Consider the following 20,984-nt stretch of genomic DNA (forward strand, 5'->3'; position numbering starts at 1 on the left):
ATGGATGGACCTAGAGATTATCATATTAACTGAAGTAAGATCAACAGAGAAAGAAAAATATAATATGATATCACTTATGTGTGGGATGTTTTTTAAAGATACGAATGAACTTATTTACAAAATAGACTCCCAGACTTAGAAAACAAACTTATGGTTACCAAAGGGGAAGGGGGCAGGGGGAGATAAATTAGGAAGTTGGGATTAACATATACGCACTACTATTATATAAAATACGTAACCTACAAGGACCTATTGTATAACACCAGGAACTATATTCAATATTTTGTAATAATATATATACATATATATATCCTTTTTCAGATTCTTTTGTGCTGCACAGATTCACTGTGCTGTACACCTAAAACTAACACACACAATAATGTGAATTATCTATACTTCAATTAAAAATTTTAAAAATAAATTAATTAAAATTTGAAAAAAAAAACAGAAAAAGACAAAAGAAAGCCCCAAAATGAGGATAATTTAAGGGACTAGAGGGGCAACGAGTTGTAGTTATCTTTGCATTTTAGGGGTCTAAGAAGAAAAAGAGAGAAAGGAAAAAATGCAGAAAACCTATTTGAAGAAATAATGGCTGAAAATTATCCTAACCTGGTGAAGGAAACAAGCATCCAAGCCCAGGAATGACAGAGTCCCAAACAAGATAAACACAAAGTGGTCCACACCAAGACACATTATAATTAAAATGCCAAGAGTGAAATATGAAGAGAGAATCTTAAATGCAGCAAAAGAAAAACAAATACTTACATGCAAGGAAATCCCCATAAGAATATTAGCTAACTTTTCAGCAGAAACTTTACAGGCCAGAAGGGAGTGGCACAACATATTCAAAGTACTGAAAGGAAAAAACTTACAACGAAGAATACCCTATCTGACAAGATTATCATTCAGTATTGAATGAGAGCTAAAGAGCTTTCCAGACAAGCAAAAGCTAAAGGAGTTAATCACAACTAAACTAACCTTTCAAGAAATGTTAAAAGGACTTCTTTAAACAGAAAAAAAAAAAAAAAAACCGTAAGTAGAAATACGAAAATTATGAAAGAAAAACATATCACTGGTAAAGGCAAGACTATGGTAAAGGTAATAGATCAACCAACTATAAAGCCAGTATGAAGGTTAAAAGACAAAACTAATAAAATCATGTATAGCTACAATAATTAGTTTAGGAATACACAAAACAAAAAGATGGTGTAAAAAACAAAACCTTGAGAGGGGGAGTAAAAATATAGTGCCTTTAGAACATGCTCAAACACTTTAGAGCATGCATCACCTTAAAATAGACTGCTATGTACATAGGTTGTTATATAAGAACCTCATGGTATGGACTTCCCTGGTGGCGCTGTGGTTAAGAATCCGCCTGCCAATGCAGGGGATATGGGTTCGAGCCCTTGTCCGGAAAGATCCCACATGCCATGGAGCAACTAAGCCCCTGTGCCACAACTACTGAGCCTGTGCGCTAGAGCCCAAGCCACAACTACTGAAGCCCACACACCTAGAGCCCATGCTCCACAACGAGAGAAGCCACCACAATGATAAGCCCATGCACCGCAATGAAGAGTAGCCCCTGCTCACTGGAACTAGAGAAAGCCCATGTGCAGAAATGAAGACCCAATGCAGCCAAAAATAAAATATTAAATAAATTAGTTAATTAAGAAAAAAAGAATCTCATGGTAACCACAAACCAAAAACCAATAATAGAGCCACAAAAAATAAAGAGAAAGGAATACAGCTATTGTACTAAAGAAAGTCATCAAAATACAAGGAAAGAGAATAAGAGAAGAAGAAAGGAACAGAGAACAACAAAAATAACCAGAAAACAATTAACAAAATTGCATAAGTACATATCTATCAATAATTACTTTAAACGGAAATGGACTAAATGCTTCAATCAAAAGACATGGAGTGACTGAATGGATTTAAAAGCAAGATCCATATATATGCCGCCTACCAGAGACTCACTTCAGATCTAAAGAAACACACACAGACTGAAAGTGAAGGGATGGAAAAACATACAGGCATACTTTGTTTTATTGTGCTTTACTTTATTGCACTTTGCAGATATTGTGTTTTTTACAAATTGAAGGCTTTTGGCAACTCTGCATCTGTCAAGATCAGTACCATTTTTTCCAACAGCATTTGCTCACTTTGTGTCTCTGTGTCACATTTTGGTAATTCTTGCAATATTTCAAACTTTTAATTATTATTATTTAGCTGATTATATTTAATGTAATATTATTATATAAGCTATTGTGGTTTTTGATCAGTGATCTGTGATGTTACTATTGCAAAATGATTACAACTAGCTGAAGACTCAGATATTTGTAATTTTTACCAATAATGTATTTTTAATTAAGATGATATGTACATTGTTCTTTTAGAAAATGGTGTTGCACACTCAATAAACTATAGTAAGTGTACACATAACATTTCTATGCATTGGGAAATGAAAAAATTCGTGCGATTTGCTTTATTGCAATATATGCTTTATCACAATGGTCTGGAACTGAACCTGTAATATCTCCAAGGAATACCTGTATTCCACGCAAACAGAAGCAAAAAGATAGCTGGGGGTAGCAATATTTATATCGGACAAAATAAACTTTAACACAGGCTGTAATAAGAGACAAAGAAGAACATAACTAATGATAAGGGGATCAATCCAAGAAGAATATATAACACTTGTAAATATATATGCACCCAACATAGGAACACCTAAATACATAAAGCAAATATTAACAGACAGAACAGGAGAAATTCACAGTAATACAAAAACAGTAGGGTTCTTTAAACACCACTTATTTTAATGGATGGATTATCTAGACAGAAAAGCAATAAGGAAACACTGACATAAAAAGGGAAACCTGTTGGTGAGAATGTAAATTGATACAGCCACTATGGAGAACAGTATGGATTTTCCTTAAAAATCTAAAGATAGAGCTACCATATGACCCAGCAATCCCGCTACTGGGCATATACCCTGAGAAAACCGTAATTCAAAAAGAGACATGTACCACAATGTTCATTGAAGCACTATTTACAATAACCAGAACATAGAAGCAACCTAAATGTCCCTCAACAGATGAATGGATAAAGAAGATGTGGCACATATATACAATGGAATATTACTCAGCCATAAAAAGGAATGAAATTGAGTTATTTGTAGTGAGGTGGATGGACCTAGAGTCTGTCATACAGAGTGAAGTAAGTCAGAAAGAGAAAAATAAATACTGTATGCTAACGCATATATATGGAATTTTAAAAAGCAGTACTGATGAACCTAGTGACAGGGCAGGAACAAAGATGCAGATGTACAGAATGGACTTGAGGGCACGAGGGGGAAGGGGAAGCTGGGATGAAGTGAGAGAGTAGAATTGACATATATACACTACCAAATGTAAAACGGATGGCTAGTGGGAAGATGCTGGATAGCACAAGATCAACTCCAGGCTTTGTGACGACCTAGAGGGATGGGATAGGAAGGGTGGGAGGGAGGCTCAAGAGGGAGAGGATATGGGGTATATGTATACATATAGCTGATTCACTTTGTTATACAGCAGAAACTAACACAACATTGTAAAGCATTTATACTCCAATAAAGATGTTGAAAAAACTGACACATTAAATCAGGCTACCTTACGAGATGCATCCAAAGCATTCCACCCAAAAACATCAGAATACACATTCTTTCAAGTACACATGGAATATTCTCCAGGATAGATTACATGTAATGACACAAAAGAAGTCTCAATACATTTAAGAAGATTGAAATCATATCAAGCATCTTTTCCAGTCACAATGGTATGAGACTAGAAATCACCTACAATAAGAAACTAGAAAAAACACAAGCATATGGAGTCTAAACAACCATTGGGTCATTGAAGATATCAAAGAAAATAAACCAATACCTTGAGACAAATAAAAGTGGAAATACAACATTCTAAAGTCTATGGGGTGGGGCTTCCCTGGTGGCACATTGGTTAAGAATCCACCTACCAATACAGGGGACACAGGTTCAAGCCCTGGTCTGGGAAGATCCCACATGCCACGGAGCAACTAAGCCCATGTGCCACAACTACTGAAGCCTGTGTGCCTAGAGCCCATGCTCCACAACAAGAGAAGCCACCACAATGAGAAGCCTGCACACTGCAACGAAGAGTAGCCCCCACTTGCCACAACTAGAGAAAGCCCATGCTCAACAATGAAGACCCAACGCAGCCAAAAATAAAATAAATAAATTTATTTTTAAAAAAGTCTATGGGACGCAGCAAAGGAAGTTCTAAAAGGCAAGTTTACAGCAATAAAGGTCTACATCAGGAAAGAAAAAAAATTACCAACAAACAACCTAAACTTACACCTAAAGGAACTAGAAAAAGAAGAACAAACAAAGCCCAAGGTTAGTAGAAGGAAAGAAATAGTGACAACCAGAGTGTGGAAACAAAACAGAGACAAAAAAGGAAGGAAGAGGGAAGAAAGTGTCAATGAAATGAAGAGTTGGTTCTTTGAAAGGATAAGCAAAGTTGATAAAACGTTAGCCAGACACATCAAGAAAACAGACAGTTGGCCTAGATAAATAAACTCAGAAATAAAAGAGAAGTTACAACTGACACCACAGAGATACAAAATATTATAAGGAATTACTATGAAAAATTATATGCCAACAAATAGGACAACCTGGAAGAAATGGATAAATTCCTAAAAACATACAATCTTCTAAGACTGAATCAGGAAGAAATAGAAAATCTGCATAGACCAATCACTAGTAATGAAATTGAATCAGTAATCAAAAAATTCTGAAAAACAAAAGTCCAGGACTAGACGGCTCTACAGGTAAATTCTACCGAACATTTAATGAAGACTTAATAACTATTCTTCTCAAACTATTCAAAAAAAAATTGAGCAGGAACTAATTCAATGAGGCCAGCATCAACTTGATACTAAAACCAGACCTAGACATTACAAACAAGAATATTACAAGTCAATATCACTAGTGAACACAGATGCAAAATTACTCAACAAAATATTAGCAAACCAACTTCAACAATTCATTAAAAGGATCATACACCATAATCAAGTGAGATTTATCCTGGGAAAACAAGGGTGATTCAATATCCACAAATCACTGAGATATACCACATTAATGAAATGAAGGATAAAAATCATGTGATCATCTCAACAGATGCAGAAGAGAACTTTTCACAAATTCCATTTATAATAAAGACTCTGAACAAAGTGGGTATAAAAGAAACATACCTGAACATAATAAAGACCACATATGACAAACCCACAGCTAATATCATACTCGGTGAAATGCTGAAAGCATTTCCCTAAGATCGGAAACAACACAAAGATGCCCACTCTCTCCACTTTCACCAACATAGTATTAAAAGTCTTATCCACAGCAATCAGACATTAAAAATAAATAAAATGAATCCATATTGGAAAGGAAAAAGTAAAACTGTTTGCAGATGACATGGTATTATATATATTAAAAATCCTATAGATCCCACCAAAATACTATTAGAACTAAAAAATAAATTCAGTAAAGATGCAGGAAACAAAATTAGCATATAGAAAGCTGTTGCATTTCTATACACTAGTAACAAAATTATTAGAAAGAGAAATAAATGAAGGGAACTAAGAGGTACAAACCTGTAATTATAAAATAAGTCACAGGGATGTAATATACAGTATAAGTAATATAGTCAATAATACTGTAATAATTTTGGTAACAGATAGTTACTAAATTTATCATGGTGATCATTTTGTTATTTATTTGATTGTCAGATCACTATGTTGTACACCTGAAATGAACATAATATTGTATGTCAACTGTACTTTAATAAAATAAAATGTTATATGTCTAGCTAATAAAAAAAAGAAATTCAACTTTATGGTAACTAGATACAGAATAAGTATAGATTTAACTTAATTTTTTGGCACATGTATTTCAATTGGTTTCCACAATTGTTTCAACACATGTTTGTTGTACATCTACTAATCAAGCTACTGTTAGAAACTAGGGATATAGTCAAGGTCCCTACCTTCTGTATTCAAATTTTAATTGGGAATTCAAATTATTCTAATTCAAATTCTAAGATGGGAAATGGATAATTAACAATATGTAAACAATATAATATGTTGTATCAAGAACTATGAAAGAAATACACTAGGTGATAATACAGAGAGATCCATTTAGATACCATCTTAGAGGTGGCATTGAGTTGAGATAAAAGGTTTTACATGAACAAGTAATGTGAAAAAATGTGGAAAGACTAATCTAGGTTTTAAAAACAAACATACTTTAGAGATGTAACAGATACATAAACAGTACATAAACAGTTATAGACCAGTACATTTGAAAACTTAAAGAGAAAACATTCTAGAAAAATACAATTTTTTAAAGGTGACTCAAAAGGAAATATAGAAGTTGAACAAAGAAACTTAATCAGTATTTAACAATCTTTAGGGAGGGGGAGAGAGCACTAGCACAGATCATTCCAATCCTAAATTGCAGAATGAAGTTAGCAAATTATCATATGCCAATTCAGGCAAGGTCTGTATGAGAAAGAAAAATTATAGGCTTATCTCATTCATGAACTTAGATACAAAACTCTGAATAAAATATTAATAAAATAAATCCACCAATATATGAAAAGAGATATGACATATAATCAAGTTGGTTTATACCAGAAGTGCAAGGTTAGTAGTATAATATTTTAAATGTTTTAATGTAATTTACTACATTAATAGATTAAAGGAGAAAACTACCTAATCATCTTAATAGGGACAGAATGAAGCTTTACTTTATTCTTACCTCATATCATAATTACTTACCTCATATCATACATTAAAATAATCTGAGATTAATAATAATGATGATGATAATAATAATAAAATAACCTCAGAAGACATACATGTGGAAGGCTAAACTGAAAAACTTTTAAAAAGAGATAGGAAAATATCTTTATTGCCTCAGGATAGGAAAAAATTTCTATAATCAATAAAAGTACCTCAAATTATAAAAGCAAAGATTTGACAGACAACTCATTAATAGGTACATGAAATGATGTTTGACTTTATTAACAATTAGAGAAAAATATTAATAGCCCAGAAAGGTCTATTTTACATACACCAGATTGATAAATATTTTAACATTTTAGACTGTTGGTAAAAATATGTTTCAGCATTCAGGCTGCTATAACAAAATACCATTAACTGGGTGACCTATAAACAACAGTTTATTTTTCACAGTTCTGGAGGCTGGAAGTCTGAGATCAGGGTGCCAGTGTGGTTGGTTGAAGGCCCTCTTCTGGGTGTCAGAATTCTCATTGTATTCTCACCTGGTGGAACAGGCTGGGAGCTCTCTTGCGCCTCTTTTACAAGTGCATTAGTCCCACTTATGAGAGTTCTACCCTCATGACTTAAGCACCTCTCTAAGTCTCCACTTGCTATTACCATCACGTTGGGCATTAGGATTTCAATATACGAATTCTGGGCACACACAAACATTCACACCATAGAAATGTGCATCAATGGAACCCTTACATACATTGCTAGTAGAAGTATAAATTGGCACAAACAATTTGAAAGATATTTTTACACTGCCAGCCAAAGTTGAAGATGCATATATCAAATGGTTCAGCAATTCAACACCAGTATATACCTTAGAGAAACCCTTGCACAGTTGCCTCAAGAGATGTGTGAAAGTATATTTGTAGCAGTATTGTTTCTAATAGGAAAAAAATTGAAACGCTAATTTCCATTCATAGAGAAATGGATAAACATTCTCTAGCATAATTATGCTATAGAATATATACATTATACAGCTGTGAAAAATAAATCAAACACAGCAACACAAATCAACATGAATGTATTTCACAAACATAATATTGAATGAAAAAAGCAAGTCATGGAAGAAAAGTACAGTATGATTCCATTTATATAAAATGCAAAAAGTTGAAAGATTAAATACTATGTAATTTATTAATACATAATGTGGTAAACTAGTTTTTAAAGCATGGGAATTGACCTTATATCCTGAAACCTTGCTATAATTGCTTATTAGTTTCAGGAATTTTTTGTCTGTTCTTGGGGATTCTCTACATAGATAATCATGTCATCTGTAAACAAAGAACATTTTGTTACTTCCTTCCCAATCTTGTAAAACTTTTATTTCATTGTCTTGTCTTATTGTGTTAGCTAGAACTTCCAGTATGGTGTTGAATAGAAGTCTTTGCCTTGTTCCTGTTCTTAGGAGGAAAGCATCTAATTTTTCACCATTAAGTTTTTTGTATATTTTTGTAGATGTTCCTTTATCAAGTCAAGGAAGCTCCCCCTCTGTTGCTAGTTTGCTGAGAGTTTTTATCATGAGTGGGTGTTGGATGTTGTCAAATGCTTTTACTACATCTATTGATATGATTATATGCTTTTTCTTCATTAGCCTGTTTATGTGATGGATTATATTAAATGATTTTTAATGTCGAACCAGACTTGCATAACTGGAATAAATCCCATTTGGTCATGGTAAATAAATCTTTTACACATTATTGGATTTAAAATGTCTGTAGCTTTATCTGTAATGTCTTTATCTGGTTTTGGTGTTAGAGTAATGCTGATCTCATAAAATAAGTTGGGAAGTATTGCCTCTGCTTCTATTTTCTGGAGGAGATTATAGAGTATTGACATCCTATATTCCTTAAATGTTAGAATTCACCAGTGAACCTCTCTGGGCCTGGTGCTTTTTGTTTTGGAAGGTAATTTGTTATTTATTTATTTATTTTATTTTATGCATATATCCCTATTCACATTATTTCTCTTTGTGTGATTTTTGGTACGTTTTATCTTTCAATTGGTCCATTTCATCTGAGTTATCGAATTTGTGGGCATAGAATTGTCCATTATTTGTTCATTTAATAAGGAGTATTCCTTTATTACTCTTTAATGTCCAGGAGATCAGTAGTGATGGCCCATTTTAATTTCCAATATTAGTAATTTGTGTCCTTTGTCTTTCTTTCTTAGCTCAACTAGAAGTTTATTGATTTTATTGATCTTTTCAAAGAACCAGCTTTTGGTTTCATTGATTCTCTCTACTGCTTTTCTGATTTAAATTTGCTGATTTCTGCTCTAATTTTTATTATTATTTTTCTTCTGATTCATGTAGGTTTATATTGCTTTTCTATCTCTAGTTTCTTAAGGTGGAATCTTAGATTATTGATTTTTAGTTCTTTCTTCTTTTCTAGTGTATGCATTTCATGTTGTAAATTTCCCTCTCCACACTGCTTTCAGGTCATCTCCCAAATTTGATAAGTTGTATTTTCATTTATTTCCAAATATTTTAAAATTTCACTTGAGGTTTCTTCCTTGATCCATATATTACTTAGAAGTGTGTTGTTTGATCTCCAAATATTTAGGGAAATTTCAGGTATCTTTCTGTATTGACTTCTAGCTTAATTACATTGTGATATGAGAGCATACTTTGATGATTTCTAATTTTTTAAGGAGTGCTTTGTGGCCCAGAATATGGTGCATCTTGGTGAATACTCCGTATGAGCTTGAGAAGAATGTGTATTCTGCTGTTTTAGGATGAAGTACTCTTTTTTTTTTTTTGCGGTACGCAGGCCTCTCACTGTTGTGGTCTCTCCCGTTGTGGAGCAAAGGCTCCGGACGCACAGGCTCAGCGGCCATGGCTCATGGGCCCAGCCACTCTGCGGCATGTGGGATCTTCCCGCACTGGGGCATGAACCCGTGTCCCCTGCATCGGCAGGCTGACTCTCAACCACTGTGCCACCAGGGAAGCCCAGGATGAAGTATTCTTTAAATGTCAATTAGATCCAGTTGATTGATGGTGCTCTTCAGTTTAACTATGTCCTTACTGATTTTCTTCCTGCTGGATCTATTAACTACTTATAGAGAAGTTTTAAAGTATCCAGCTATACTAGTGCATTTTTATATTTATATTTTCTGTTTAATAATATTATATTGTATATTTGAAAGTAAGAGAGTAGATCTTAAGAGTTCTTATCATTAAAAAAAATTTTTGTAGCTATGTATGGTGATGGACATAACTAGACTTACTGTGGTGATCATTTTGCAATATATAAAAATGTCAAATCATTATACTATACACCTAAAGCTAATAAAATGTTATATGTCAATTATATCTCAGTATTTTAAAAAATAAGGCCAGTGACTATATGTGAGTGGGTGGAAGAGGGGGAAAGAAGAGACATACAGGAAATTTCCAAGTTACTGGCAATGTTCTGATTCTTGATATGGGTGATTATTACACAGGTGTTCATCTTGGTATTATTCTTTAAGGTGTGTGTTTTGTATCATATACTCTTGTATAACATGATTTATTATTTTGTTTTAAAAATTAGTAAATAAATGATATTTTAAAAGAAATAGCAATAAAATATGCATATGTACAGAATGTCAGATATCCATTTAACGAATGTTGCCTTGGATGCCATTAATAACATCTACGGGCTTCCCTGGTGGCGCAGTGGTTGAGAGTCCTCCTGCCGATGCAGGGGACACGGGTTCGTGCCCCGGTCCAGGAAGATCCCACATGCCGTGGAGCAGCTGGGCCCGTGAACCATGGCCGCTGAGCCTGAGCGTCCAGAGCCTGTGCTCCGCAACGGGAGAGGCCACAGCAGTGAGAGGCCCGCATACCGCAAAAAAACAAACAAAGAAAAAAAACCCACGAATATTTGTTTGAGAATATGGAAACACATTCCAGGACAAAGAGCTGTAAGTGTCAAAACTGTTTCTTTGGGAACTTAAGTGAGGAATGAGGAGAAATGGGGCAGTGGTAATATTTTAGTACTATTTGTTTTGTTTTACTCAGACTTATGTTGATAAAAATAAAAATTTTTATAAAAGATAATAAATGTCAGCACCATGCAAGATGGATGAGAAGGAGGGGGTGCATTTTATTCTTATATTTTTTATTTTTCTCTTCTTAGGACCTGGCATATCTCGCTACCGATGACAGAATATGATGTGCTAAAGGAGATTAGAGGAAATCAAGTGGCTTTTCAAGATTGCTTTATTGCAGATATTTTTTTCCTGCTGACTTTTTCTTTGTTAACAATACCTGAGATTCCTGAGTTTTTACCAATATCTTCACCACAGGGTAGTCAGTTAATGGCAGACTGGACTGCTTGTGTTCCTTCATTTGTTGTTGTGGTAGCTGATATGGAGACCTTTCAGACAAATGATTCATTCCGTACTTGGACCAGAATCAGAGTGCCTCCAAACATTCTGACTGATGATGAAAGACACAGTGTGTCTGATGTGACCCTATCACAGGATGGAATATTTTTTTTAATAAATGGTATCCTTTACTTAAAAAATTATAATGCATTCAAAGGACTGGGAAGCAATGTAAATCTTCCTGATGGTGGAATTATTGGCATTACATCAAGAAAATGGTGTTGGATCAACTATTTATTGAAGGTTAGTAAAACGATTACATATATGTATATTATACCTGCACATTTAGGTATATTTACCATACTGTTTAATACAGTGATATATCAGAGACTATACTATGCAGCTCTTTGTAGAATTATTTTTTTAAGATTTATTTTTTATTTTTTTAATTGATTTTTGGCTGCATCGGGTCTTAGTTGCGGCACACGGCATCTTTGCTGAGGCATGCAGGATCTTTCGTTGTGGCACATGGGTGTCTCTCTAGTTGTGGTGTGCAGGTTTTCTCTTCTCTAGTTGTGGAGAGTAGGCTCCAGGGCATGTGGGCTCTGTAGTTGTGGTGCATGGGTTCCAGAGCGTGTGGGCTCTGTAGCTCATGGCACACAGGCTCTCTAGTTGAGGCATATGAGCTCAATAGTTGTGGCACATGGGCTTAGTTGCCCCGTGGCATGTGGGATCTTAGTTCCCTGACCAGGAATCAAACCCACTCCCCTGCATTGTAAGTCAGATTCTTTACCACTGGACCACCAGGGGAGTCCCTGTAGAGTTATTTATGCTTGTAAATAACTCTATCTTTCTGGCCTATCTTCTCAGAGACCTCTTTACAGAGGTGTACCACCAACTACAGAGAATAAAACGAATCTAAAATATCTTTAATAGATTTAAATAAATGGAAAAGAAAATGGAAAGCATGAGAAAAAAGGAATCTATCAAATGACAAGGCAATGAGTAAAACTAAAAGCAAGGAAGTCATTACCATAAAATTTAGGATAATTGTTTTCCTGGAAAGAAAAGATGTAGTGATTGGGAGGGAGCATGTGTGATATTTGGGAGTTCTGATTATATTCAATTTTTTAATCTAGGTAGCTATTACACAGATTTCTGCTTTGTGATCAATCTTCCAGCTATTTATTTATTTATTTATACTTGGTCAATTTTCTGTATGTAGATTCTATTTCAAAAATTTTAAATATGTAAAAATAAATGTTAAAATATAACCTAGATAAAACTAACAAAAATTGAAATGTAAAATTCAATGATCACCTTAAATAGAAGATTGGATACAACAAAAATAACTAGTGCATTGGGAAGTAGATAAGAAGAAATCAAACAAAATGAAAAACTGGGAGAAATCAAGGAAAAGAGGGTAAGAGAGATGAAAGAAAGAATGGGAAAGAGAAGATTCAACATATATCTAACCAGAATTCCAAAATGAAATTTTATCAAGAAAGAGAAAGAGCTGAGACTTTTTCAGACTTAAAGAAAGATATCAATCCTCAATCCATAAATATTAATAAATCCAAGTTGATATAGGAAAAAAGAAAACCCAGTTAGATACAAAATAGTGAAATTGCAGGGTATCAAAGACTAATAAGAGATATTAAAAACATCCAAAGAGAAAGGACAAATTACAAACAAAGTAAAGATAGTAAAACAATTAGAATCAATAGAAGTCAGAATCAATGGAAGTCAGAAGATAGTGAAATACTCAACTGACGTCAAGTTATTGGCAACCTAAAATTATATACATTCAATAAAACTATCCTCAAGAATAAGAATGTTTGAAACTATTTTAAGAATCAAAATCAGGGATTTTATAATATAATTAGAATAACTGAAATAAAATTCATTAGATGTGCTCAATAGCAGAATGGATATGACATGACAGAGGAAACAGTCAATAAGACTGAAGTTATATCAATAGAAAATTTCCAATGTAAACAATAGATAAAAATTGTCAAAGTTGAACCAGGCCCCAGAGACCTGTGTGACAATACCAAAAAGTCTAACAGACATGACATTAGAGTCCAAGGAGGAGAGGAGAGAGGATCATGTAGAAAAAAAAATCTGAATAAATAATGGCTAGAAACTTCTCAAATTTGGTAATAAGTATAAACTTATGGAGCCATGAAGCCCAACAGACTCCAGACAATGTAGTTGTAAAAGAAACTCATAATCAAACTACTAAAAACCAAAGGAAAAAAAATGTGGAAGCAGCCAGAGAGAAGTGATACATCATATATAGGAGAACAATGATTCAAGTGATAGCTGATTTTTCCTCACAGGCCATAGATAACAGAAGGCAATGAAGCAGTATTAGTAGAGTACTGAAAGAAAGGATCATCAGCATAGAATTCTATTCCAAACAAACATGTCTTTCAGGAATTAAGGAGAAATAAAGACATTCTCAGATGAAGGAAAACTAAGAAAATCTGTTACCAGAATACCTATTCTAAAAGACATATATGTCTAATGAAGCTTATCAGGTGGAAGGGAAATGGAGAATTTAAAACTTCAATAATGAGTAAAAAACAACTGAAATGGTAGATATACAGGTAAAAATTATTTTAGACTAAAATCATTTTAATAAAATTATTTAATTAGATTTATTAATCTAATTTATTTAATTAGCTAAAATAAAATTCTAATCTAACAATTATTAGATTATTATTAGATTATATAATAATATTTAATCTAATAATAATAGATTGTTATTATATAATCTATTACATAGATTATTTTTATACTCTTAAGTTCCTTAAAGCTTAAGACTATAAAATTTTTATATTCTTAATTTTTATATTTTTATACTCTTAAGTTCCTTAAAATACGTATGATATGTAAAAGCAAAATTTAAAATATATAACATTTTCTGGTGGGCTTTTTAATGTATGTTGATATAATGCATGATTATTACAGCATAAATGAAGAAGGATAAAAGAACCCATGGGGTAGTGAGCTTTCTTCATTACACTTGAAATGTTAAATGCATTATTATAACCCCTAGAGCAACCACTAAAAAATTATACAAGATAGAGTTTTTAAAACCTCAACAGATAAATTAAAATGGAATACTAAAAAAATAATTTCTTTTCAATAACCTAAAAGAAGACAGGAAAGGGAAACACAGAGACAAAAACCAGAGGATACAAACAGAAAACAACAAAATGGTAGTTAAATATAAACATGTCAATAATTTCATTAAATGTAAATGGCCAAAAAATGCTAATTAAAAGGCAGAGATCGTCAAATTGGATTTTTTTTTTTTTTTAAAGACCAAACTGTATGCTTCCCATAAGAAACCCACTTTCAATATAAGGAGACATAGTTGAATTAAAAGTAAAACATTGGAGGGGCTTCCCTGGTGGCGCAGTGGTTGAGAATCTGCCTGCCAATGCAGGGGACACGGGTTCGAGCCCTGGTCTGGGAAGATCCCACATGCCGCAGAGCAACTAGGCCTGTGAGCCACAACTGCTGAGCCTGCACATCTGGAGCCTGTGCTCCGCAACAACAGAGGCCACGATAGTGAGAGGCCCGTGCACCGCGATGAAGAGAGGCCCCTGCTCGCCACAACTAGAGAAAGCCCTCGCACAGAAATGAAGACCCAACACAGCCAAAAATAAATAAATTAATTAATTTAAAAAAAAAAAAAAAAAAAAAAAAAAAAAAAAAAAAAGTAAAACATTGGAAAAGTATATACCATGCAAACACTAATTAAAGAAAATGGGAGTGGATTTATTAATATCAGACAAACTAGGAAAACAATTGGATAAAAAGGGACATTATATGATAAAAGGGTCAATTTGTCAAGAAGACATAGCAATCCTAAATGTGTATGTATCTAACAAACAAGCTTCATAGCAAATGAACCAAAATTAATTGAATGGAAAAAAGAAATAGATAAATCCACAAAATGGTTGGAAGATTTCCACAGTCCTTTTTCAGTAATAGATAAAACAAGTAGACAGGAAACAAGCAAGGATGTACAAGGATAAATAACACCAGTGGTCAGAAAACTACTGCCCATCTCAGTCAACTCAAGTCTGCTGTCTTGTGTGTAAGAAGTTTTATTGGAATATAGCCATGCTCGTTTGCTTATGTATCATCTCTGGCTGCTTTTGCCCTACAACAGCACTAATAAAAATTTGCAATAGTGTATGTGGACCAAAACTTAAATATTTACTATATAGCCCTTTCCATAAAAAGTTTGCTGACCCCTGAATTAACCAACTCGACCTAGTAGACATTTGTAAAATATACTCCACCCAACAACAGCAGAAAATATATTCTTTTCAAGTAAACATGGAATATTAGCAAAGATAGAGTATATTTTAGAACATAAGACAAATGTTAACAAATTTAAAAGAAGAGAAATCAAAATATGTTCTCTGGTCATAACAGAATTAAACTAGAAATCAACTTTTTAAAAACAGATATATGGAAGGTCATCAAGGATTTGAAATTTTATAAATACACATTACAATAACCATTTGGACAAACACCATTTCAAGGGGAATTAAAAAATTTTTTTAATTTTTTGGTTTTGGCTCCATTGTGTCTTTGTTGCTGCACACAGGCTTTCTCTAGCTGTGGCAATCGGGGTCTACTCTTTGTTGCGGTGCATGGGTCTCATTGTGGTGGCTTCTCTTGTTGCAGAGCATAGGCTGTAGGTGCACGGGCTTCAGTAGTTGCAGCACACAGGCTCAGTAGTTGTGGCACATGGGCCCTAGAGCACATGGGCTTCAGCAGTTGTGGCACGTAGGCTTAGTAGTTGTGGTGCACAGGTTCTAGGGCATGTGGGCTTCAGTAGCTGTGGTACATGGGCTCAGTAGTTGTGGCTCGTGAGCTCTAGACTGCAGGCTCTGTAGTTGTGGTGCACAGGCTTAGTTGCTCTGCGGCATGTGGGATCTCCCTAGACCAGGGCTCAAACCCATATCCCCTGCATTGGCAGGCGGATTCTTAACCACTGCACCACCAGAGAAGTCCCCTAAAAATCATTTTAATGAAATAAAAGTAAAACATTAAAACTATATCAAAACTGATGGAAGTGAAAGAAGAAATTGACAAATCCATAATTATAGTTGAAGATAAAATAGACAATTGTAGGGCTTCCCTGGTGGCGCAGTGGTTGAGAGTCTGCCTGCCAATGCAGGGGACATGGGTTCAAGCCCTGGTCTGGGAAGATCCCACGTGCCACGGAGCAGCTGGGCCCGTGAGCTACAAATACTGAGCTCTGCGCGTATGGAGCCTGTGCTCTGCAGCAAGAGAGGCCGCGACAGTGAGAGGCCCGCGCACCGCGATGAAGAGTGGCCCCCGCTTGCCACAACTAGAGAAAGCCCTCGCACAGAAACGAAGACCCAACACAGCCGAAAATAAATAAATGAATAAATAAATTTAAAAAAAAAAATAGACAATTGTATAGAAGAACTGAACAACCAACTGAATCTAATTTATATTTATAGGATAGTCTACCCAACAACAGCAGAATATATATTCTTAGCAAGCGTTCATGGAACATTTACCAAGATAGACCATATACTGAGTCATAAATCAAACCTCAACACATTTAAAAGAATTTAAATCATATAAAGTATGTTCTCTAACTACAGTGGAATTAAACTAAGTGTCAATAACAGAAATATATCTGGAAATACCCCAATTCTTGGAAATTAAACAATGCACTTCTAAGTAATTCATGTGTTAAATAGGACATCTCAGGGAAATTAGAAAATCTTTTTTTAAATTATTTTAATTGAAGTATAGTAGATTTACAATGTTCTGTTAGCTTCAGGTGTACAGCACAGTGATTCAGATATATATATATATATATACACATGCATATATGTATATATATATATACTCAGTTGTATATATTCAGTTATATACATATTTATTTATATGTATATATTCTTTTTCAGATTCATTTCCATTATACGTTATTCGAAGATATTGAATATAATTCCCTGTAGATCCTTGTTGTTTGTTTTATATATAGTAGTGTGTGTCTGTTAATATCAAATTCTTAATTTATCCCTCTCTGCCCACTTTCCCCTTTGGTAACCATAAGCTTGTTTTCTATGCCTGTGAGTCTGTTACTCTTTTGTAAATAAGTTCATTTGTCTTATTTTTAAAGAGTCCACATATAAGCAATATCATATGATATTTCTCTTTCTCTGTCTTACCTCACTTAATATGATAATCTCTAAGTCCATCCATGTTGCTGCAAATGGAATTATTTCATTCTTTTTTAAGGTGAGTAATATTCCATTGGGTATATATGCCACATCTTCTTTATCCATTCATCTGTTGATGGAGACTTAGGTTTCTTCCATGTCTTGGCTTTAAATAGTGCTGCTGTGAACACTGGGGTGCATGTACCTTTTCAAATTATAGTTTTCTCTGGATATATGCCCAGGAGTGGGATTGCTGTATCATACGGTAACTCTGTTTTTAGTTTTTTAAGGAACCTCCTTACTGTCCTCCATAGTGGTTGTACCAATTTACATCCCCACCAACAATGCAGGAGGTTTCCATTTTCTCTACATGCTCTCCAGCATTTATTATTTGTAGACATTTTAATGATGGCCATTCTGACTGGAGTGTTTGATTTACATTTGATTTTCATGTGCCTGTTGGCCATCTCTATATCTTCTTTGGAGAAATGTCTATTTAAGTCTTCTGCCAATTTTTTGATTGGGTTTTTTTTTTATTGAGTTGTATGAGCTATTTTTATATTTTGCAGACAAATCCCTTGTCAGTCAGATTGTTTGCAAATATTTTCTCCTATTTAATAGGTTGTCTTTTTGTTTTGTTTATGGTTTCTTTTCCTGTGCAAAAGCTTTTAAATTTAATTAGGTCCCACTTGTTTATTTTTGCTTTTATGTCCATTACTCTAGGTGATAGACCCCAAATAATATTCCTGTGATTTATCTTAAAGAGTGTTCTCCCTATGTTTTCCTCTAGGAGTTTTATAGTATCTCCTCTTACATTTAGGTCTTTAATCTATTTTGAGTTTATTTTTGTGTATGGTGTTAGGGAGTGTTCTAATTTCATTCTTTTACATGTAGCTGTCCAGTTTTCCCAGCACTACTTATTGAAGAGACTATCTTTTCTCCATTGTATATTCTTGACTCTTTTGTAGTGGATTAATTGACCATAAGTGTCTGCGTTTATTTCTGGGCTTTCTATGCTGTTCCATTGATCTTTGTGTCTGTTTTCTGCCAGTACAATACTGTTCTTATCACTGTAGCTTTGTAGTATAGTCAGAAGTCAGGGAACCTGCTTCCTACAGCTCTGTTCTTTCTCAATATTGTTTTGGTTTTGGGGGGTCTTTTGTGTTTCCATAGAAGTTCTAAAATTCTTTGTTCTAGTTCTGTGAAAAATGCCATTGGTAATTTGACAGGCATTGCATAGAATCTGTAGATTGCCTTGCATAGTATTGTCATTTTAACAACATTAATTCTTCCACTCCAAGCACATGTTATACATTTCCATTTATTTGTGTCCTCTTTAATGTCTTTCATCAGTGTCTTTTTTTTTAACATCTTTATTGGAGTATAATTGCTTTACAATGGTGTGTTAGTTTCTGCTTTATAACAAAGTGAATCAGCTATACATATACATATAACCCCATATCTCCTCCCTCTTGTGTGTCCCTCCCATCCTCCCTATCCCACCCTTCTAGCTGGTCAGAAAGCACCAAGCTTATCTCCCTGTGCTATGTGGCTGCTTCCCACTAACTATCTATTTTACATTTGGTAGTATATATAAGTCCATGCGACTCTCTCACTTCGTCCCAGCTTACCCATCCCCCTCTCCATGTCCTCAAGTCCATTCTCTACGTCTGTGCCTTTATTCCTGTTCTGCTCTGATGTTCTTCAGAACCTTTTTTTTTTTTTAGATTCCATATATATATGTGTTAGCATACAGTATTTGTTTTTCTCTCTCTGACTTACTTCACTATGTATGACAATCTCTAGGTCCATCCACCTCACTACAAATAACTCAATTTCCTTTCTTTTTATGGCTGAGTAATATTCCATTCTATACATGAGCCACATCTCCTTTATCCATTCATCTGTCGGTGGACACTTAGGTTGCTTCCATGTTCTGGCTATTGTAAATAGAGCTGCAATGAACACTGTGGTACATGACTCTTTTTCAATTATGGTGTTCTCAGGATACATGCCCAGTAGTGGGATTGCTGGGTCGTATGGTAATTCTATTTTAATTATCCTAAGGAACCTCCACACTGTTCTCCATAGTGGCTGTATCAATTTACCTTCCCACCAATATTTCCAGAGGGTTCCCTTTTCTCCACACCCTCTCCAGCATTTACTGTTTGTAGATTTTTTGATGACAGCCAATCTGATTGGTGTGAGGTGATACCTCATGTTAGTTTTAATTTGCATTTCTCTAATGATTAATGATGTTGAGCATCCTTTCATGTGTTTGTTGGCAATCTGTATATCTTCTTTGGAGAAATGTCTACTTAAGTCTTCTGCCCATTTTTGGTTTGGGTGGTTTGTTTTTTTGATATTGAGCTGCATAAGCTGCTTGTAAATTTTGGACATTAATCTTTTGTCAGTGGCTTCATTTGCAAATATTTTCTCCCATGCTGGGGGTTGTCTTTTCATCTTGTTTATGGTTTCCTTTTCCTTTGCTGTGCAAAAGCTTTTAAGTTTCATTAGGTCCCATTTGTTTATTTTTGTTTTTATTTCCATTTCTCTAGGAGGTGAATCAAACAGGATTTTGCTGTGATTTATGTCACAGAGTGTTCTGCCTATGTTTTCCTCTAACAGTTTGATAGTTTCTAGCCTTACATTTAGGTCTTTAACCCATTTTGAGTTTATATTTATGTATGGTGTGAAGGAATGTTCTAATTTCATTCTTTCACATGTAGATGTCTAGTTTTACCAGCACCACTCATTGAAGAGGTTGTCTTTTCTCCATTGTATATTCTTGCCTCCTTTATCAAAAATAAGTTGACCATATGAGCATGGGTTTATCTCTGGGCTTTTTATTCTGTTCCATTGATCTATATTTCTGTTTTTCTGCCAGTACCATACTGTCTTGATTACTGTCGCTTTGTAGTATAGTCTAAAGTCTGGGAGCCTGATTCCTACAGCTCTGTGTTTCTTTCTCAAGATTGCTTTGGCTATTCAGGGTCTTTCATGTTTCCATACAAATTGTGAAATTTTTTGTCTTAGTTCTGTGAAAAATGCCATTGGTAGTTTGATAGGGATTGTATTGAATCTGTAGAATGCTTTGGGTAGTATTGTCACTTTTACAGTGTTGATTTTTCTAATCCAAGAACATGGTATATCTCTCCACCTGTTTGTATCATCTTGAATTTCTTTCATCAGTGTCATAGTTTTCTGCATACAGGTCTTTTGTCTCCTTAGGTAGGTTTATTCCCAGGTGTTATATTCTTTTTCTTGCAGTGGTAAATGGGAGAGTTTCCTTAATTTCTCTTTCAGATTTTTCATCATTAGTTTATAGGAATGCAAGAGAGTTCTGTGCATTAATTTTGTATCCTGCTACTTTACCAAATTCATTTTTTAACTCTAGTAGTTTTCAGATAGCATCTTTAAGATTCTCTATGTATAGTATCATGTCATCTGCAAGCAGTGACAGCGTTACTTCTTCTTTTCCAATTTGGATAACTTTTATTTCTTTTTCTTCTCTAACTGCTGTGGCTAAAACTTCCAAACCTATGTTGAATAATAGTAGTGAGAGTGGAAAACCTTGTC

At 34.4% G+C, this 20,984-nt stretch overlaps 1 protein-coding gene across 1 annotated transcript in view; it reads left to right on the forward strand.

The window, feature by feature from the left end:
* Positions 1-20,984, forward strand: part of CATSPERE (catsper channel auxiliary subunit epsilon) — a 261,504-nt gene that overhangs the window by 106,991 nt on the left and 133,529 nt on the right. Inside the window, exon 9 of the mRNA XM_032606338.1 lies at positions 10,986-11,478. Coding sequence (XP_032462229.1) covers positions 10,986-11,478 — 493 coding nt within the window. The remainder of the gene's footprint in view (positions 1-10,985; positions 11,479-20,984) is intronic.

Source organism: Phocoena sinus, chromosome 1 (assembly GCF_008692025.1).
Source record: "Phocoena sinus isolate mPhoSin1 chromosome 1, mPhoSin1.pri, whole genome shotgun sequence".
NCBI lineage: Eukaryota > Metazoa > Chordata > Mammalia > Artiodactyla > Phocoenidae > Phocoena > Phocoena sinus.